Source organism: Mus caroli, chromosome 9 (assembly GCF_900094665.2).
Source record: "Mus caroli chromosome 9, CAROLI_EIJ_v1.1, whole genome shotgun sequence".
NCBI lineage: Eukaryota > Metazoa > Chordata > Mammalia > Rodentia > Muridae > Mus > Mus caroli.
In genome coordinates this window covers 73,227,685-73,250,410 of record NC_034578.1, presented here as the reverse complement: position 1 = coordinate 73,250,410, position 22,726 = coordinate 73,227,685, and the positions used below count along the sequence as shown (strand labels likewise).

The following is a 22,726-nucleotide window of genomic DNA, read 5'->3' as shown; positions in this document are numbered from 1 at the left end:
GCTGATTATGGGATGGATCCCTGGATATGGCAGTCTCTAGATGGTCCATCCTTTTGTCTCAGCTCCAAACTTTGTCTCTGTAACTCCTTCCATGGGTGTCTTTTTAAGACCATCTTTCACTAATTGGAAACAAACAACTTTTCCAATGTCAAGGCATATCTGTTCTGTAAGTCCTAATTTTTCTTTTTTCTTCTATTTTTACAACGTAAGATTTTTAATAATTCCTTTCATTATCTTTATATACATAGTCATATATTTACATGTATATTTTTTAAATCTTTTACAACTTCTGTGACTTAGCAGTGAAGTCAAGTCACATATTGTTCTCCAATTTTTTTTCATCAAAACAAAGAAAGACAAGTATAAACACTGTAAGACATGAGCAGTGATGTGTTTAATTTCCAGCAACTATTTTGTCAGACTTTCTACTTGTCCTAAAGCCAATGTCACTTACTCTAGGATGTTTTGTTATGGTAACACCCCACTTCCTTGTGTGTGTTATTGCATCAGCTTTTGCTAGGTAATAGTAGTATCCAAGATGTATACTGTTCTCAGCGACAGTTCTGTCTCACTCCCATGTCATGCCAGTCCTAGTCTCAGCTACTCTTCTGCCAGACTATGTGAGTGATGCTTTCTGGGAGATGCCATTCTGGGTATCTCAGTAAAGACAGAAATGCTGGAAAAAAATATCCACCACCACTTGAAATTTCTGTTAGAAGCTTTTGTCTTGTAATCTTCCATTGCCCTCCAAAGTCACATATTTCAGTATTCTCTGACAAAAGGCACAAATCACAGAGCCATAAGGATCTTCTCACAAGTTGAAGGTAGAGGATATGGAATGTCACAGCATGAAAATGTGAAAATGCAGTTATGGGCAAGAATGCAAGAAATTAAACTCAGAGCATGTTACTTGAGAGTTGCACAAAGTTTGTCAATGATTCCTGTGACTTTGGCCATCATTATTTTTTAATCCAATCTTATGGGGCTTGTGTGTGTACAGTGCCTGTGGGAACCAAAAGAGGGCACCAGCACCGTATATCTTGGAGTAGGAGTTACTGCGGTCGGGATACAGAAGACTGCGGGCTACCACATGTCTGCTCTGGGCAGGCAACCAGTGTTCTTAGCCACTGAGTCACATCTCCAGCCTCACTTTCATGGTGTTTATATTGGGGATGTACAGCTCACAAAATCATACCTATTAGATGGATCTAAATAATTGAAATTTGTATCATTGAATAAAAATCCTTAAAGTATCATTGAATAAAGTACCTTAGCAGTCTATGCTGTTAGCTGAACTTTCAACTAAGTCTGATTATGTTTCTACATTAGCACATGTTAAATGGATGGGAACCTTTATTTGTACTCCTCCTCTGTCTTCCTCTTCCTCCTCCTCCTCCTTCATTTTATACTAGAGGATGAAACTCATAGCCTGCCACTGAGTGGAATATCCTTTTAATTAATTAATTAATTAATTAATTTTACGCTCCAGATTTTATTCTCCTCCTGGTCCACCCTCTGTCTGTTCCACATCCCATACCTCCTCCCCTGCCCCTATCTCCACGAGGATGCTCCCACCCCCTTCGTCCCACACCACCAGACTTCTAAACTCCCTGGGACCTCCAGTCTCTTGAGGGTTAGGTGCATCTTCTCTGAATGAACACAGACCCGGCAGTCCTCTGCTGGATGTGTGTTGGGGACCTCATATCAGCTGGTGCATGCTGCCTGGTTGGTGGTCCAATATCTGAGAGATCTCAGGGGTCTAGGTTAATTGAGACTGCTGGACCTCCTCCAGGGTCACCCTCTTCCTCAGCTTCTTCTAGCTTTCCTCTAATTCAACCACAGGAGTCAGCAGAGGGTGGGGTATCTTTTGGGTATATTCCCAAGAGTGGTTTTGCTAGGTCTTCAGATAGATCTATTTCCAATTTTCTGGGGAACCTCCACTGATTTCCATAGTGCTTGTACCAGTTTGCAATCCCACCAGCAATGGAATAGTGTTCCTCTTTCTCCACATCCTTGCCAACATGTGCTGTTGCCTGAGATTTTGATCTTAGCCATTCTGATTGGTGTAAGGTGGAATCTCAGGGTTGTTTTTGCATTTCTCTGATGACTAAGAACTTTGAACATTTCTTTAAGTATTTCTCAGCCATTCAAGATTCCTCTGTTGTGAATTCTCGGATTAGTTCTATACCCCATCTTTTGATTGGGTTGTTTAGTGTTTTGGTGGTTAGCTTCTTGAGTTCTTTATATAGTTTGGATATTAGTCATCTATCAGATGTGAGATTAGTGAAGATTTTCTCCCAATCTGTAGGTTGCTGATTTGTCATAATGGCTCTGTCTTTGCCTTACAGAAACTTTCCAGTTCCATGAGGTCCCATTTATCAATTCTTGATCTTAAAGCCTGAGCCATTGAAGTCCTGTTTAGGAAATCCACCCCCATGTCAATGAGCTCAAGGCTCTTTTCCATTTTCTCTTCTATTAGATTCAGTGTATCTGCTTTTATGTTGAGGTCATTGATCCACTTGGACTTGAGCTTTGTGCAAGGTGACATATCTTTTTTTTTTTCCATTTTTTATTAGGTATTTAGCTCATTTACATTTCCAATGCTATACCAAAAGTCCCCCATACGCCCCCACTCCCCTACCCACCCACTCCCCCTTTTTGGCCCTGGCGTTCCCCTGTACTGGGGCATATAAAGTTTGCAAGTCCAATGGGCCTCTCTTTCAAGTGATGGCCTATTAGGCCATCTTTTGATACATATGCAGCTAGAGACAAGAGCTCCGGGGTACTGGTTAGTTCATATTGTTGTTCCACCTATAGGGTTGCAGTTCCCTTTAGTTCCTTGGGTGCTTTCTCTAGCTCCTCCATTGGGGGCCCTGTGATCCATTCCATAGCTGATTGTGAGCATCCACTTCTGTGTTTGCTAGGCACTGGCATAGTCTCACAAGAGACAGCTATATCTGGGTCCTTTCAGCAAAATCTTGCTATTGTATGCAATGGTGTCAGCGTTTGGAAGCTGATCATGGGATGGATCTCTGGATATGGCAATCACTAGATGGTCCATCCTTTCGTCACACTTCCAAATTTTGTCTCTGTAACTCCTTCCATGGGTGTTTTGTTCCCTATTCTAAGAAGGGGCAAAGTGTCCACACTTTGGTCTTCGTTCTCTTGAGTTTAGTGTGTTTAGCAAATTGTATCTTATATCTTGGGTATCCTAAGTTTCTGGGCTAATATCCACTTATCAGTGAGTACATATTGTGAGAGTTCCTTTGTGATTGCGTTACCTCACTCAGGATGATGCCCTCCAGGTCCATCCATTTGGCTAGGAATTTCATAAGTTCATTCTTTTTAATAGCTGAGTAGTACTCCATTGGTAAATGTACCACATTTTCTGTATCCATTCCTCTGTTGAGGGGCATCTGGGTTCTTTCCAGCTTTTGGCTATTATAAATAAGGCTGCTATGAACATAGTGGAGCATGTGTCTTTCTTACCGGTTGGGACATCTTCTGGATATATGCCCAGGAGAGGTATTGCTGGATCCTCTGGTAGTACTATGTCCAATTTTCTGAGGAACTGCCAGACTGATTTCCAGAGTGGTTGTACAAGCTTGCAATCCCACCAACAATGGAGGAGTGTTCCTCTTTCTCCACATCCTTGCCAGCATCTGCTGTCTCCTGAATTTTTCATCTTAGCCATTCTGACTGGTGTGAGGTGGAATCTCAGGGTTGTTTTGATTTGCATTTCCCTGATGATTAAGGATGTTGAACATTTTTTCAGGTGCTTCTCTGCCATTCGTTATTCCTCAGGTGAGAATTCTTTGTTCAGCTCTGAGCCCCATTTTTTAATGGGGTTATTTGATTTTCTGGAGTCCACCTTCTTGAGTTCTTTATATATATTGGATATTAGTCCCCTATCCGATTTGGGATAGGTAAAGATCCTTTCCCAATCTGTTGGTGGTCTTTTTGTCTTATTGATGGTGTCTTTTGCCTTGCAGAAGCTTTGCAATTTTATGATGTCCCATTTATCGATTCTCGATCTTACAGCACAAGCCATTGCTGTTCTATTCAGGAATTTTTCCCCTGAAGTGACATATCTTTTGATTGAATAACATTCCTAAAAATAAACTTTCCTGGGGTTAGAGGGATATCTCAGTGGTTAAGAGCACTAACCACTTCCAGCAGTCTTGAGTTTGATTCCCAGCAACCACATGATGGCTCACAATCACCTGTAATGGGACCCAGGGCCCTCTTCTGGTGTTTCTGAAGACAGCTACAGTGTACTCATATATACATAAAATAAATAAATCTTTAAAAAATTTTCTTCATGGGGCTTTAGATCATTCCTGTAATGATTCTTCTGTTTCCTCGGCCACTAAAGGATGATAGTTCATGGTAGCCTAAATCTTTGTATTCTTCTAATCATCACAGGCCTGATGAATACCGCATAAAAACATCTACTGAGAGTTTAAATAAGTAAGGACATGTAGCAATCGATTGCTTTGCCATTCCAAGGAATGCTTTAGAAAAATTAAACTCTGACAGTTTCTCAAAGAAGGTGTCAATGCATAATACAGTTATGCACAGGTTTTAAGTGTACATTGAGTTTCTGAGGATTAACTACCAAGATATCCCATTATGTAGTTTTACATATATTTGCATATATTTGCATATTCACTTGCTTAAAAAGTAATATGCCCTTAAAACCCTTAAGAGTGATATATAATTTGTCTTGCTATCATTGTGTTGACAACAACTGTTATATCTTTTACCTTGCACAAAGAAGGAACTTGAAAAATATTTTTTAATGTGTAAATGACTCTTAAACCATGCACAGTGTGCTTATTTATTATTTAAGCTTATATTTCTCAATTTCCAAACCTTTAAGATAGATTTAACTTGTATTACAGGCTTAGAAATGATCTACATTTTTTGACAAAATGTCCCACTTAGTACTATCCACATGATTCACAAGATTTGCAGTAAAATGCCTGAACTGTGAAACTAAAACATTTTAAAAGCAGATTGGAATGGAAATTGGCAAGTTGAGCTGAGCCCACTTTACAGCTGTAATAAAGTAAATTGACCCCAGATGGATAATTAAATAGAAGTCTGCTTGAGCAATGCTTGGCTTCTAACTGTTACTGCCTCTAAACAAAGTTGTCAGGCATTGCTTTTGCCACGGGCCATATCCAGAGAGCCATCAAGGGAAGGGCCTATCCTATTTGCTTAAAGTTATGAAGATGCATGGGTTCTGTTTTACACTTTTGAATTAGCAAATGTTGTTATTACTGAGCAAATTGTGTGCCCTTGTCTGACTTTGTTAAGAACTTCAGTTATCACTTAAAAAGTACCAATAGTCTTGCTCGAATTAGCAACTTAAGTTTCCCTTTCCTTGATAATATAATTCAAAGAATTGACTGGCTATGAGACTTACAGACTAGTCTCTCAAGATCCTCTCATTTAGAAACTTCTTAAGCCTGACCCACCTGGCTACTTGTGCATACTTCAGTGTTCAATCCAGTACTGAGAATCCAATAACAGATCTTAGTTATTATGTAAACTTTTGTTAATGCATTCCAGAAATATTAGTAAGCACTTATGTGTGTCATACTATATGAGGCATTAGGAGTAAGCAGCAATATACTCTGAAGTCAGACAGGATGTGAACTTTCCACAGACTGAAAGGTTTTCCATCCTATGACCGTGTCCGTGGGCCCATTTACTTTTTGTTCACCACAGTTTTAGAGAAGTTAGAATTGATGCCGTGATATTAAGTGATCACAATTAGTCTAGTGTGAGAAAAAATGGACAGAAGGTCATAGAGGAAGAGGAGATGTAGGAAGACTGCTTCAAGTCCCACAAGGAAATCAAAAGCACAAGTGAAAGTAGTGCCTTACTGCCAGACAGTGGTGATGCACACGCCTTTAATCCCAACACCTAGTGAGCAGAGGCAGTCAGATCTCTGAGTCCAAAGCCAACCTGATCTACAGAGAGAGCTCCAGACTAACCAAAGCTATATAGTGGACCCTGTCTTGCAAAAAGAATTTTCTATAAAGGTATTTTTGTTTGTCATTCTTTTCTAATTGTATCCAGACTGAAATATAACTGTGTAAAATAAAACCAAGAATTCAACTTCTAAATGTGTAACTTAAAGGAAAGATGAAGGGGGTGTAGAGTGATATTGAAAAACTATATATATTTATACAGATTAAAATTTGATTAGCATTAATCATTGTTTAGATGAAGCTGTTCATTGTAACCACTAAGAAAATACTTTTTTTTCAAAAAGTATCTAGTGAAAGACACAATAAAATTTAGATGGTATAGTAGAAAACAATAAAAAAATAATAAAATACTAATGGAGAAATAAACACAGTCTATGAGTTATCCATGTGTGTGTCCTGTAGTCACTGGAAGATCAATTCCAGTAGTAAGGAAGTCAACTTCATGGGGTTACAATGGGCTATCATTGTGGTAAATAGTGTTAATTAGATTTTAGGGAGCAAAGAAACTTTTTCACAGTAAGAACTCTGTGACTCTGGAGAGATGGCACACATGGTAAACTGCTTGCTTTACAAACATGAGAACTTGGGCTTAATCTCCATGTTAAAAAAAAAACAACAGCATTTTCCTGATTGACAACTGATATGAGAGGACTCTCTCATCATGAGTATGACGTACTGGGCAGGAGGCACTGTGTGCCATGAGAAAGCAGATTGAGCAAGCCATGGGAAACAAACCAAGCAGCACACCCCCCAGCCCCTGCTTCCGTTCTTGCCTCAGTGCCTGCCTCCAGTTCTTACCAAACTTCTCCTCATGGGGTCTTACCTCCTCAAGTGGTTAGGGTTTTTGCTTTTTTTGTTGTTGTTTGTTTGTTTGTTTTGGGGTGTTTTTTTTGTCATAATACTTCATCACAGCAATAGAAAGCCTAACTAAAACAGTAATCATTCTGATAGGGGTGAGATAGAATCTTAGAATGGTTTTAATTTATATTTGTCTGATAACTGGGAATGTTAAACTGTTCTGAAAACATTTATTGGACATTTGTGTTTCCTTTGAGAACTGACTGCTTGTTTCATTAGCCCATTTATCCACTGGCAGTTCTGTGGTTTGGGTATTTAAATTTTATAGTGCTTTATTTATCCTATATATCAACACCCTCACCCTGTATGAGCTGGCAAAGACTTTCTTCCTAGTCTATGGTATATCTGTTTGCTCTGCTGATGATTTTCCTTGCTGCATAGAGACTTTTAAATTTCACACAATCCACTTCTTGATGCATAGGACTAGTCTGGGTTGTGGGAATTCTGTTAAGAAAGTTTGTGCTTATGCCCTTAACTTCAAGTATATTCCTTGTGTTTTGCTCAAAAATCTCAGTTTTAAATTAAGGTCATGTGGTGGACCAGTTGTTACAAACATGTTGGACTCTTAGAGAAGACCCAAGTACCTATTTCAAGGAGCTCACAACTGTCTGTAATTCCAGCTCCAGAAAGACCGAACACCTTCAGCCTCTGTTGGCATGTGCACTCACAGCACACACACACACACACTCTGTTGGCATGTGCACTCACAGCACACACACACACACACACACACACACACACACACAGACAGAGACAGAGAATAAAATTACATCTTCATCTGTGAACACTTTGCATTGACTTTTGTATAGGGATGAAGATGTGGATCTAAGTTGATGCTCATTCTTCTGCATGTAAAAATTGCTTTGTCAATGCCATTTCTTGACTAGCCTGCCATTTTGCAATGTATGCTCTTGATATCCTTTTCAGATTTAGGTAGCCATTGTTGTGCATTTATTAATGGGTTCTTTATCCTGTTTTATTGGTGTACATGTTTGTTTATGTGCCAATACCATGCTGTCTTTTTCACTATTTTTCTATAGCAGTCTAGGGTTGGGTTCTAAGCTATCTTCAACAGTATTCTTTCTGTTTAGAGGTTTTTTTGTCTATTCATGGTCACTTGTTGTTTACATTTGATTATGATTTTTTTTTAGATTATCTAAGGAATGTCACTGGAATTTTGATGGGGATTATAGTGAATATGCAAGCTACTTTTATTCGTATAACCATGTTCACTAAATTAACTCTGCCAATCCAGAAACATGAAATGCCTCTCTTCTATCTGGCTGGCATCTTATTTCATTTCTTTTTCAGTATTCATCATTTGTATGGTACTTTGAACTAATAATTATTGTTCACATTTCAGTATGTAGTATTGCAGTATGTTTTTTTTATATCAAAGAGAGTTTACACAGTTCATTTAAAATATAGTGAACATGTATTGCTGTGATTTGCTTTCTACAAAAATTCCTCTCAGTGCCATATTGGTGAAAGACCTTCCATAAGGACAAACAATTGGGATGTGTCTTTTCTGGCTTTTTAAAATCATTATTAGTACTTTTATGTTATAAGGTATGCATTCAAAACTCAGGGGCCTAGAGTGATAGCTCAGCCTACAAATGTCTTGCCTTGTAAGCATGAAGACAAGAATTTAACATTCCAAAGTCATGCAAAAAAAAAAAAAAATCTGGGTATCATGGCACATAATTGTAACCTCGGTGCTGGAGAAGGGAAGCCAGGAAGGTCCCTAAGGCTAACTAGGTAGACCAGCTGGCCTACGTGGCAAACACCAGGCCAGTGAAAGACCCTGTTTAAAGAGTAAGATGTCTATCAACTGAGGAATGCCAGACTACATTGTCTTCTGACCTCCAAGGCTTGTGCACACATATGTACACAAACAAAACTGCACACACGGATGCATATAAAACTGTACACATGCATGCATATAAAGACTTACTCTCTTGTATGTAAATTTGTAAGAGGAATCCTTTCACAATTGAAAAATAAGGTGTGTTTTGAAGTTCTATACAAATTAAATACATGGTCTGAAGTATTTTGCTGTCTTCTACTTAGTATCTTCTCAGTCAAATCTATAAAATTTCCAATTTACCTTTAAGGACACACTGAACTTGACTTAAGGCTATGTGCAATTCTTGCATGTCAGTTGATGTCATGGCTCCTGATGAATTTTCTGCTGTCCCCTTTGGGCTGCTCGGCTTCTCTGCATCGCTTATCAGCGGATCATGGAAGGCAGGACTAAGCCTCTTTTGCCTTCAGTTTGTTATCTGAGAGTGACACCAGCACATGTCCCTTTCTTTTCATCGCAAGGGCCACAACTCTGCCCCCTGCGCCACTCTCTCTTCATGGGAATGTTTTTGATACTTGAAGAAGTCGTCACTAGGCAGAATGTTGGCTCTCCCTTCACGGGAACATTAAAAATAGAATGATCTTTATGGTTCTACTTAGACTCCACTTCAAGACCACTTATGGATACTTACCAGCTTTTGTGATAGAATTATTCTGGAACTTTCTAAGATCTAGTGCTACATCTAAAACAATTCTTTCTAAAACTATTTTTTTAAAAGGAGAGCCACAATACTGAAGAGATCCTCAGCAATTAAGTGTAACCCGATCACAACCATCCAACTTCAGTCCCGGGGAATCCAGTTCCTTTATCCAACCTGTGCAGGCACCAGGTATACACGTGACACACAGATACACAAAAGATCAAAACACTCATACACACAAAATAAAAATTGAAAAATCTTTTTAGAAAATTTAAAAATAGAATCATCAAAATGGGAGCATTTGTGACTCTTTTATCTCCTCAGCCAGTGGTTTCGTGAGGTGGCCCTGCCCATTTCTGAGAAGTTTCTGTCTCAGGGCCGGTTTTCAATCTGCGTGATTGATCTCCTGAACTGAAAGAAGATGGTCAAGTGGGGTCTCATGTAATGAGACTCATCTGTTTGGACATCAAAGCAAAGCTCCATTTTCAAATGAAAGATTCTCTAATAGACTTTGATCTCATAGTGTAAACAGCCACGGGTTCAATGTAACCTTCATTCTGAGAGGCCACGGGAACGCGCTGCTCTGTACTGTGTGCGGCGCAGAGATAAAAGTAGCCGCTGAGTAACTGTAACACAATCAAGCTGTCCCCGCGGTGGACTTACTGGCACATCTTTAAAAAAAAAAATGAACAAGCTGCATTTTAATATTTTGCTAAGATCTATCAATTCATGAGATTATAATTAAGAAAATATTATACTTGGCAGAACTTTCTGCTATTATCAACCAACAGAAAAATCAAAGGAAACGCACGTTGTGTAATGTAATTGCTACAAATCGTGGCTATTTGAGACATTAGTGTAAGACCTGGAAGGATTCTCGGTGTATTCGTGCACTTTCAAGAAGGGCAAATTGCAAAATTAGTTTCAGGCAATTTTGTAAGTGCGAACATTAAATCACGAAGAATAGTTTCTGTTCCTTTTACACATGGACTTGCTTTGTCTCAACAGGAGACAGAAAACCACAGAAAACCCAGTAGCTGGTTAGGTGCCGTGTCTCTACTCGACACCAGGTGGCAGTATCGATGCATCAAAATGTCATTTAAGTTTTTTGTTTTTCGGTGTGTGTGGGGAGGGCAGGCGGTCCTGTTATCTGATGAGTGTTTAAATTTAGGCGACATCTGAATTTAGAACTTATAATGAAATCTTATAATCTGAATTTTCTTAGCGTTCTTTTCTCTACACATCCCTTCTCTGTTTAATAAGGGAATGTATTCTTTGTTGTTCTCTTCAGACCTTGACAAGATTATCCTGTTTTAACACAAGAATATAAGCTTACTTTTAACTTTTCCCCAGACATATAACTATTTGGTGTTTGACGAAATGTGTGCTAAGAACATACTCCGCCTAGCCAGTGCTTGGGGAGACGGAAATTTCAAACTCCAAACTTCTGTTTCTCACTCTTGTGGTTACATCTTCTTTGTAGAACTTTGATAAGTACCAATGAGGGATTCCATCTCCTTTCAGATTCCCGGAACTTCTTCTGTGGTTCAGAGAAAATGGAAGCAGCCACAGCCGGTTTCTCAGCCCCGGGGGTCCGGACAGCAGAGCAAGGCCCGGATTAGCGCTGTTGCTGCTGAGATAAAGCAGATCCGAGCACGAAGGAAAACAGCCCGGATGCTCATGGTTGTACTTCTGGTCTTTGCAATTTGCTATCTACCAATCAGCATCCTCAATGTGCTAAAGAGGTAAAAACCCGTGCGTTTATTTAAAAGTGAAGCAGCTTGGCATTTTAATTAAGATCTCTTTTCTTTCTAAACAGACAAACCTCCCTCTCCCTAGGTGCTTTGTCTGGCCAATCAACTCGGTTGCTTGAGCTGATGGAGTTCTTTGCGCACTTAAGGCAATACCAGCCTTCTAGCACAGACAGGAAATACACTCTTTCAGTGGATGAAGATTCTCAGTTGAGTGGCAGATAAAATGGTTGTTTTCCTAATCTCCTGTTGTTGACTGCTAAGGTTTAGATGAGAAAATATTTTAATAAAAATTGTTTCAATAACTAATTTCGTAAGTAAATAAAAGTCCACTGGACTTCTAAAGTACTTCGGAAGAGAGTAAATGAGTTTTATAAAAATTTGTTCTCAAATATTTCAACAATCCTATATTTCCAGTGAGCACAGGTACATAGACAAAACTCCGAAGCTGAAATGATTTTGACCAGTGACAAGAACAGCGAGCAGATGCTGAGTCCCAGGTCCAGTGCAGGACATGAGTAGCCAGCTTTCTCAGGAAACATCAAAGCTGTTACACGTACACCCACTGGTCCCAAGGCAGCCTTAATTCTCTTTATAAGAGGCTTCAAATTTAGCCTGAAATTTCGCGTGTCTCTTTTCCCAAAGTCAGAGTCATATTCCTCACAGCTGGGGAGACAGGTAAGTTTGGCCAGAGTCAGACAAAAAGTGGTATAAACCAGCTGCGAAGACCTCTCCTCTTTGGCCTTTGTTTTTCCATTCTTTAAAGGTTTCCTCAATGACAAAGTAGAAAATGAACATTTGTTCAGAAAGAATATAGCCTTGTATGTTTTAAGGGTTTTGAAAACTCCATTCACAAAACAATCTACCCTCTGCTCCTGCCAAGGTTCCCTCTCGATTTCTTCCTCGCACACAAATGTATTAAATGCATTGCTAGCTAGCCCCGCCACCCCATCCCTGATTATTAAGAACACCATAAACCAGGCAGTCCTGCTAGCAGAAGGGAATCCAGTGGCAGGCAACTTCCATGGCAAGGGGAGGGGTCAGGGTCAGGGTCAGGGCAGTGCCCAAGGCTCCTCCTCAGAGAATATGAGGGGGTAGTGGGAGGGTCAGGGCTTGTAAAGGTGGGACTGGGGGGAGGATGCCATTCATATGTAAAGTGAACAAATAAGTAAGTAAATAAATAAATAAATAAATGAAAAAAAGGGCATCAGAATCATGAATGATAATGAATAGATTCATCCCTCCTTTCCCCTCTCCCTTTCTCTGTCCTCTTATTCCCTCTCCTCTCCCTCCCCTTAGCCTTCTTCTCCCTACCCTTCTTCCTCCTCTACCTCCCCCTCTTCTTTCCTTCTCCCCTTGTTTCTTTACCAATCCAGATCAAATATTTTGAAAATGGATTTAGCACTCTGTGGGATGCATATTTGAATTTCTTATACCTCTGTGCTTGCACCTCTCCCTCTAGTTATTTCCAGATGCCCTCTTGTCAATAATATCCATGTTATTATTCTGAATTAAATAGCTTCCTTTTCCAGGGTGGGAAAGAAATCTAAGTATAATTTAAAACTTTTTTTTTAAGTTTTTGAGCAATCTGTGTGTTTTTACACACACACACACACACACACACACACGCACACACACACACACATTTTAAAATAACTTTGAAAATGTTTTTACTGAATACAGTTTTTAAAAATGATATGTATTTAAATTTAATCTTGCCTTGCATATAAATCTTGCTTTCATTTATTGCTCATACAATGTAAAGTCCTACCTTTTTTATTTTCTTGACATGTAAGCTATAGAATGTATAGCCTTGTTGGTTAAAACTAACTTCCTCAAAGGAATTTTTAAAAAGTTATTTATTTATTCCCTTTACAACCCAATACCAGCCCTTTCTTTCCTCCCAGGATCCCCTCCCCCACTCCACCATTCCACTTTCCCCTGAGAAGGAGAATCCCCCTCTGATAGCCCCCCCCCCACTAACATACACACACACACACACACACACACACACACACACACACACACATCCATCAAGTTGCTGCGGGACTAGGAACATCCTCTTCCACTGAGGCCAGACAAGGCTGTCCATTTAAGGGTGCAGGATACACATGCAGGCAGGCAACAGACTCAGAGACAGCCTCTGCTACAGTTGTTGGGGACCCTCATGGAGACCTAGCTGCTCCTCTGCTACGTTTGCAGGGGAACTCAGTTCAGCCTGTGCTCACTTTTTTGGTCTCTGAGAACCCCCAAGGGTCCAGGTTACTTGACTCTGTTGGTCTTCCTGTGGAGTCCCTGTCCTCTTCTGGTCCCCCAACCCTTCTCCCAATGTTTCTGTAAGACTCCCCGAGCTCCATTAAATGTTTGAGTGTGAGTCTCTGCATTTCTTTCTATTGGCTGCTGGGTGAAGCCTCTGAAAGGACAGTTATGCTAGGTTCCTGTCTGCAAGCATAAGAAAGTATCATTAACACTTTCAGGGATTGGAGCTTGCCCATGAGATGGAGCTCAATTTGGGGCAGTCATTGGTTGACCATTCCTTCTGTCTCTGCTCTACCTTTGTCCCTGCACTTCTTGTAGGCAGGACACATTTTGGATCAAAGGTTTCCTGGGTAGGTTGTTGTCCTTACTTCTCCACTGAGAGTCTTGCCTGACTACAGGAAGTGGCCACAGTTCAGTTCTCAGCATCCACTTGGAAGCTCACCGCCATCTATAACTCCAGTTAAAGAAAATCCACACCCTCTTCTTACCTCTGTAGATACCTGGCTTTTACACAAGTGGTACCCAGACATGTAGGCATATCACCCACATGCTTAAAACAAACAAACAAATAAAAACATGCATGCACATGGTGGAATACCAACAGAAAGTTACTCAAGCACACTCAGAAACAAGATAACAAGAAGGGAGATAAATATTCAGCTTCTCTCTTCTTGACAAGAGATTTGCATTTCCTGGTTGGAAGACATGGAGAGTTTTTCTCTGAGCTGGGGGTTCTGATGGGTACAGGAGACCATTCCCAAGAGGCTATGCTGTCAGTACCTTTACAGAGGACAGGGTCAGAAATATCTATGATGTTTGTACTCCTTAGGATTCAATTATTTAAGACTCTTGATGTTCTGTTTCCGTTTCTTTTCCTGCAGAGTGTTTGGGATGTTCACACACACAGAAGACAGAGAGACTGTCTACGCTTGGTTCACTTTTTCTCATTGGCTTGTATATGCCAACAGTGCTGCAAACCCAATTATTTATAATTTTCTCAGTGGTGAGTTTTCAATGTTTCTTTGTTGAGCCTCTACTGAAGGGTGGAGTTTCTAGAGCAGATGCCCTGAGGCAACTCTAAAGTAGACAGAGGGCTTCGTTTCTGTTTGAGCTGTGATTGCCCCTGAGTAGATTTGTGTAGAATGACTGTTCTGCCACTCTCCTGATGCCCAGTAGAGCTAGAATAGTTCATGAAAGAGGAGTAAGCAGGAAACAGAAAAGCTTACACATCAGCTCAGGGGCTCCTCAAGTATCCCCGTGTCAATTGCACATTTACTTATAGTCTCTTGTGAGGCTATGCCGGGGCCTGGCAAATACAGAAGTAGATGTTCACAGTCAGCTATTGGATGGAACACAGGGACCCCAATGGAGGAGCTAGAGAAAGTACCCAAGGAGCTGAAGGGGTCTGCAACCCTATAGATGGAACAACAATATGAACTAACCAGTACCCCCTGAGCTCGTGTCTCTAGCTGCATATGTATCAGAAGATGGCCTAGTCGGCTGTCATTGGGAAGAAAGGCCTTAGTCTTGCAAAGATCATATGCCCCAGTACAGGGGAATGCCAGGGCCAGGAAGCAGGAGTGGGTGGGTTGGGGAGCAGGGTTGGGGGAGGGTATTGGGGACTTTCAGGATAGCATTTGAAATGTAAATGAAGAGAATATCTAATTAAAAATTGTTAAAAAAAAAAAGAAGAAAGAAAGAAAGTGAATACATGACACCTAGCTTGTCAGAGAAAATGATCTAATCTTTTTCCTTGGAAAACTTAGAATAAATGTTAAAGGGAAAAATGGGTATCTTGCATGCCTTACATTAAACTTATGTTGAAAAACACATACATACACAAGAAAATACTATGAGATATGATCTCATCTACCCCATTTCTTCCCCCCAAATTCTCCTCATAATCTGGCAAATGTACCCCTACCAATTTTATGTTTATTTTTTTCTAAAATTGTCTGTAAGTTATGAGGGAGGGCCATCCACCAGCACTTAGGAAACCAACAAGTGGCCATGTCAGAACTGTGCTGTGATTAACCACATCTTTGTACAGTTTTAGTCCAAAATGCTTGTTTCTTACTTTCATGTCTAACAATACAGTCATTTTATACATATATTTTATTTGCTTTTAAATTTTTGTTATATATTTAATAAACAGTGAGTGTCTTCCAATTTCATATTGTCCTTTTTGGTTTGCTTGATTTGTTTAAGTACTTAGAACTTAAACAAATAGATAGGGATATAGACTTTCTAGAAAGATAACTACAAATAGAAGGTTCTATTATCAGTCTCAAAAATTTAAAAACCAAAACAGGATTTTAAATGTTTCTACCATGAATGCATAACAAACATTTACATCCATTTAATTCCTTTCAAGCCTTGAAAATTACATACATTTCCTAAAATATCTCATGGCAGCCTAGAAATATAATTTTTATAATATCGTGTATTAAAAAGTTATAATAGGTAAAAGAAAAGCACAACCAATTTTCATTCTGGAAAGGGATTTTGTCACTTTGAAATAATCATTGCATACTGACTAGTGCTCTGACCTTGCACTGAGTAGCTGAGACCCAGAAAGAAATAGGGAGACAAGAAATAGAAGGCACAGAGCAAGGCAGAGTTCTGGTATGAGGTTAAGAGGAGCTAGTGAGGGCACTGACAAGCCCGTGGTGTGTGCCTGCCATTGTCCTAGGCCTGTGAACAATCACCCCAGCAGCCTAGTGCAGAGTGACCTAGGCACAAAGAGAACGAAGAACAGAATCCTAGCATGCCCTTGGCTCTCTAATGGGGGTGATCATTGCATTGTCTTAACTGCCTACCATCTCATTAATAGTTTAAAGATAACTACCTCCTCAGATTTTTCCAGTTTCTTTATTTTCTTATTTTGCCACACTTGGATTATGAAAACGATTTTTTTCATAAATATTTCAGTGTATTTCCTTCTTGTTTTGTTGAACTCTTTTAGATACCAACATCCTTAGAATATAATGTATCTCTCTTCTTGCGTATACACAGGGTAGATTTCATTGCTTTTAAAGCAACTGAAAGTCTAGGAAAACTTTTCCTAAGAGCTATTTGATATTATTACAGGGTTAAAAACTAACTTGAGAAACACAGTGGGGGTTGACTTTAAAGAAGGAAAACAAATGCCAAGTATCACATATGAAAATACTTCATCGTTTAATTTCCTTTTTCTATTTCCTTTACTGATGCAAAATGCTCCACCTCACTGTTAGCTTGGCTCAAGGGAACGCCTCATTTGTACCCTGCGCATTAGGTGTTGAGCTGTTTATGCATAATTCACTTTCCTTTCATGCTTTCTGGTCTGACAGGAAAATTTCGAGAGGAATTTAAAGCTGCCTTTTCTTGTTGTCTTGGGGTTCATCATCGCCAAGGAGACCGCCTCGCCAGGGGACGCACGAGCACAGAGAGCAGGAAGTCCCTGACCACACAGATCAGCAACTTGGACAATGTATCAAAACTCTCAGAGCACGTGGCGCTCACCAGCATAAGCACACTCCCAGCAGCCAACGGGGCAGGACCGCTTCAAAACTGGTAGAATATCTATTGCTATGATGAGGATGCCCGACTCAAACTATTCTTTTATACAAACTCTGTGAACAGTTTTAGTATCCAGTTGATCTAAACCTAAAATTACTTGTCAATCCATTTTTGGTTTTAATAGATCACTCTTTGGAAATAAAAAGCAAATTTGAAATAGTTCCTGAACCATTTACTCGAACATATTATAAGTTTAAATTAAGCTGAATTTATTTCAAGCTAGTTTTTCTTAATTCTGTGAACTGAAGTTGTGGCCGTTAAGGGTTTGAACATTTCTAATTCTTTCTATAACCCTTTATTATTTTAATTTAACAATTTAAATTGATTGATAAAAATCACCAAAAATTAATCATTAATAAGGGAAGTAACAATTATTAACTCCTAGTTAACAACAAGCAATATTAATTGACTAATTTTTTAAAAAAAATCATAAAAACTATCATTACAATGTGCTACCTGGGAGAATACTAATTAATGGAAAAGCATATAATTTGTATATATTCAAAGTATATCTTTCCAAACCACATAAAATATATACAATTAAGCTTAATTTGCCACTGATTTTATTTTCCATTTACTAAATGTTCTCAGGTATATAACCTTACAATATATAAAGTTTGTGTATGTGTGTGTGTGTGTGTGTGTGTATAATACAAAATCAAAATGACTGTATTAAAGTAAAAAAAAAGTTGCAGCAACTGCTAATACACAATCATTTTCATCTCTGGGGAAGGATTTAAGATTTAAATTAAGAGATAAAAATCAGATTATTCTTCTAATTAAGGACAATGAGTTAGTCAGCCTTGCTGGATTAAGAATGTGACTGTACACTAGGTAATAGGAAGTGAGTCAAAGAAGCTGCAGACAGGGTTCAAGAAGGGCTGTACTCTAGGTCTGGGATAGGGCTAAGTGGCTCAGCATTTCCCTAGCAGCCTGCACTAGACTGGGGTTCAAATCTCATCAGTTAAAATGAACAACATCAAATAAATGAACCAAGGCTTACTGTAGTCTAGTGAGAGAGGAAGGCTGAAGATTCCCAGGCATGGCACAGAAGTCACACAACCAAAGACAGTGGTCCCCACCACAACTCTGGCAGGACTGTTACAACCCCCACCCCACCCCCATTGAATGACACACACTCTCTGTGTTACTAATTTTAGCATGCCTAGGCTAAAAGACAGGAAGCTGGAAAAGTGGAAGGCTTGATACTAACTCATACACAAATGGAAACTCTAGAGTATGTTTTGTATATATTTAAATTATGAGATTGGAATGATTATTTCAAATTCTTTCTCTGCAAAATTCTGATGATGTAAGTATCCACTTCTAAATTAAGAATTTGAAAGTGTACATATCAAGTTGTTCCTCATCTCATAGTGTAGTGGTAGTATGTAGGCACTCTGATTATAAAGAAACAGGATATATTTAATATTTGGGAGAGATTTTAGTTGAAAATACTTACATTGTCATTTTGTCTTTTGCCCAACTCAGCGAAAAGTAACACATTCAAATTATCCATGCTTTCTTTTCAAGGGTTTAGGATTTTGTTACCATGTGCCTTTTAGTATTCTAAGCCAGGACTACCCTCTTCTATGAGGTTTATGAAAATTATATGGCTGAATATCATGATGTTCTATATCTAGAACACAATCACTTTCAATGTCTCCTTTCTCCCTTTTGAGAGTGTTGTCTACTATACACTACATGCAAGGAGAGCTGTAATTTTCTGATTGTGATGACAGTTAGCACTTTCAGATTTGAAGTTATCTTCAAATCTTTTTGGTAATAAGCCTTAATAGCCTTGCAGCTCAGTAAGCATGATATAACGATTTTTCTCCAATATAATTGAGTTCATTAACTGTAAGCTGTGAGACAGTATTAGATCTCAAGATGATAGTTCATGTTATATAAATAAGAGGAGAAACTTTAAGAGGGGAAAGGTGGAGAGAGATGGAGAGAGACATGGGGAGAGGAAAAGATGAGGGCCCCAGAGAGGAGAAGAGAGGAAAGGAGAGATGGTGTTGGTATGGCCATCAGAAGTCAGAATTTCAGTGTTCTAAATTAGTGATTCTCAGTGCAGTGTGCTCCCTGCAACCAGCACACCCACATTTAGCAAAAGTTAATATTAAACACATATCCCAAACTTACTGAACCTGAATCTTGTGGGTTTGGTAACCAGGAATGTAGGGGCTTACAAATCCTATGGATGATTACAAAGCACTTTTAGCATTGAGAACCACTGCTCTAAATGGTGTCTCCTGGCCTCAACGTATTAGCCCATGTGAAATAAAGTCTTTTGCTGCACAGGTATCTACAGCAGGGAGTACCATCCTCACTCCTGTCCACCTGGCTGGAGGTCTGAGAGAAGAGGCCCGAGCATCCTTATGGAATCTCACCCATGTCTGCTCAAAGAGATAACAGTTTACAAAACAATTGCCACTGTGTTCTTAGTGTGATGTTAAAGAAGATGGACTTTAAGGCACGTATGCGCTTTATACATGACCCGGATGACTTGAGTTTTCATTTACTAAAGTTTCCGTCTTGTGGAAGCCATTCATGTTCAAGAATAATTGTTGCCTGGAAGAAAACTGATGAATAAGACACATGCATAAATGATGCGGGGGATGGAATCATGAACCGCGTATATACTTCTCAGCATTAGGGCCCGGGAATCCTGAGAGATTTGGATTAATGTGGTGACCTTCATAGGACAAGTGGTTAAAAAATAGGAGGCCCCCAAACATAGCAATGGTGTTGGGGTGCTTAACTACTTACTTCATTGTGTGCTAACGATGCAAATGAGAAGACTTCATAGGAAAGTTTTGCTTTAGAACTGAGCAATGCTGAACATTGGACAGTGACCTACCTTTATTTCCTTTATATTTCAAGCCTTCAATGTGAGATGTCAATGTCATTAGTTTTGTTGCTAATAAGACAGTGTAATAATTTTACCAAATATATTTGAGATGAATGATTTATGAATTTTTATAATATCATGAAAACCTTGATATTTTGAGTTTATTCCTTTGGGGTTAAATATTAACCTAAGTGTGTGAGAGAGAGGAAAAAAAATGAGTTCTACATTTTCCACAATGTGGAATAATTAAGTAGTTATAAACTATTGATAAGTTCAGTGTAAAAGTGTCAGGCACAGTAATACCTAGTTTCACTCCAGTATACATTAATTCAGGAAGAATAATTAACTATGCTTTTAAGTGACAATCTGAATGTGTCTAGAGTTGTTACTAATAATAACTGAAATGAGGGCTATTAGCACTTTGATACAATGTAATAATATCAGGTTTGCATTAGCTGTGAGTCATAACAGGAATTAACTGCATTTCAAGAAACATGGCTAGTCCTTACAATTAGAAACCCTTCAGTGGAACTTAACTTTCAACAGCTTACTCTTCTCCTTCAAACCACAGGCCAAAGCATAAATTCCATTAGATTACTTTCAAATAGTTTCCACATTGCTTGAAGCAAAACAATGGTATTTTAAGGTCATTATATAAATAGGAAAATATTCATTTACAATCCTTTCTATTACTTTATGCACAGAAGAAAACAACATAAACATGAAAATCACTGTTAGTTCTCAAAGTTCAAAGGGAATGCTTTTCTACACTCTTGAAAAGGGGGACAAAAGACTCCCCTGCCTTGCCACGTATTTCTATTCTTTTAGATTTTCTTTATAGACTTTGGAGTTAGAAAATCTAGGTTTTTTTCATGAATATGTTTTTATTATTGTATCTATGTATGTATCAGCATGACAGTTGCTCAATAATTATTTATTTAAAATAATTATATCTTTATGCTTGATTGTACTGTGTCTTCATGAAAATCTTTTTTTTTTGTATAAAAAAATGTGATTACATGTCTCCCAGTGTGAAGGTTGAATTCTGTAATTTTTAAGTAAAATGTCACTGAGAAATTCATAATCACATCCACATTGTCCTGCTGTCCTATGTGAAAAATGATGTTGTTGTTCAATACATAAATTGGATATTTGCTCATAATTATTGTCAAATCTTTGCAGTTAAGGATTGAATTAACCCTGGTGCAGTACTTGATGACCAAAATATTTTTCCAATAAGTTTATATAACCAGGGATAATTATGATATAAAAGATTTTTAATATTATTTCTAAGAGGAGGTACTATAATAAAAGTTAATATTAAACACAGAGATATTTCATAAAAGTTATACAAAACCACACATTTATAGAAGTAAAAATCAAAGCTTTTGTCTGAGTCAGAATTTTCCTCTGCTTGTGACTTAGAATAATAACCCCCTTAGTTTACAAATGATTATTATAGTCTGAAAATGCATGAGTATAAAATATTAAACTTTTAAACAATACCTTTAGTTGACTATTTTTTTTTGAGCCAGCTGATTATCAAGGACTTCAAACTATAGTGTAAATGATTTAAATGATTCTTAAAACCAATTCTTAGTCAGAACATTTTATTCTATTTACAGGGGTAAACATTTGACTCCTAAGGTGGAGCACCATCACAGAAGGGGGAGGGATGATGGAATAGGGGGGTTCCAGAGGAGAAACCAGGAAAGGGGAAAACATTTGAAATGTAAACAAATAAAAAATTTAAAAACAGAGGTATAATCGAATATTATTTGGCTTTCCTTGAGGAAAAGAGCCATTTTGCATTGAAGTTCAAAGAGGAGGTTCTCAGAGATGAGAATGTTGAGGGAGTTATCCACAGTCTTCTAACTTCCAATCCAGCCAATGGCCGTGTACCACGAGTGTAACAGAGGAGAACTTGTTGAGGCATTCTCTGGTCCTGTCCTCATCATCTGATTCTGCTTGTTCAACCTGTTCCACTTTCCTCCAAATTAACCTTTGCCCTGCCATCTAAAGCACCAGGACCACTCACCAGCCAGGTATCATCCAACTCCATTAGGTTCTCCTTGTCTCCTGAAGTGAGCAAGTAGCACACTACAAAGCAAATGAATCTAAGCTCAAGAAAAAATAGAGAAAGGAAGAGGAAGAGACACTTCACAGTTTATCACCAAGAAATAAACTTGGAACTGCTAGAATGTCCATGATAGGACCAATAGACCTCTGTGCATACGTCCAGGAAAGGCATAGCAGTGTCTTCTGTTCATTCTATTTTTAGATATTTGATATTGAGTTGGTACCAGAAACATTCATATCAGAAGAGAGAGAAAGTTACTGCTTTCCTATATTCCTGCTAAGATTTGCTGTTTGTTTTCTTGGTGGTGGAAATTCTAATTGGGTAAGATATCAAAGAAGTTTTCATCTGCATTTCCCTCATGGCTCATGATATAAACAAGTTTTCAAGTATCTATTGGTCATTTGTGTTTTTTTCTTTTGTGAACTAGAGGATGTGTTTTGCTAGTGTTCAGTTTTTGATGAGACATATGTGTGCATATCCATATGTATGTAAATGATGATGTCATCTTTACATACACATGTACATCAATCCCCAGTCAAATGTATATTTGAGACAATGTTTCTTGCATTCTACCTCTTGCTTTGGTGGTTGGTTGTTTCCTTTGCTGTATAGAATATTTTTAAATTCCATATTGTCCTATTTATCTGTTTTAAGAAGTCATTGTTTGGCCAGCCTGGTCTACAGAGTGAGTTCCAGGACAGCCAGGGCTACACAGAGAAACCCTGTCTCGAAAAACTGGGGAAAAAAAAGACGACGACGACAACGTAGAAGAAGAAGAAGAAGAAGAAGAAGAAGAAGAAGAAGAAGAAGAAGAAGAAGAAGAAGAAGAAGAAGAAGAAGAAGAAGAAGAAGAA

At 38.6% G+C, this 22,726-nt stretch overlaps 1 protein-coding gene across 2 annotated transcripts in view; it reads left to right on the top strand.

Annotated features, from left to right (window-relative positions):
* Nucleotides 1-21,549, top strand: part of Hcrtr2 (hypocretin receptor 2) — a 98,051-nt gene extending 76,502 nt beyond the window's left edge. The window contains exons 5-8 of one of the 2 annotated variants that reach the window (XM_021172745.2): nt 10,889-11,109; nt 14,256-14,377; nt 16,707-16,929; nt 19,243-21,549. In XM_021172745.2, coding sequence (XP_021028404.1) covers nt 10,889-11,109; nt 14,256-14,377; nt 16,707-16,929; nt 19,243-19,297 — 621 coding nt within the window. In that variant the 3' untranslated portion in view covers nt 19,298-21,549. The remainder of the gene's footprint in view (nt 1-10,888; nt 11,110-14,255; nt 14,378-16,706; nt 16,930-19,242) is intronic. The other variant, XM_029481767.1, reaches the window with a different exon arrangement.
* Nucleotides 21,550-22,726: the final 1,177 nt, after the last annotated feature.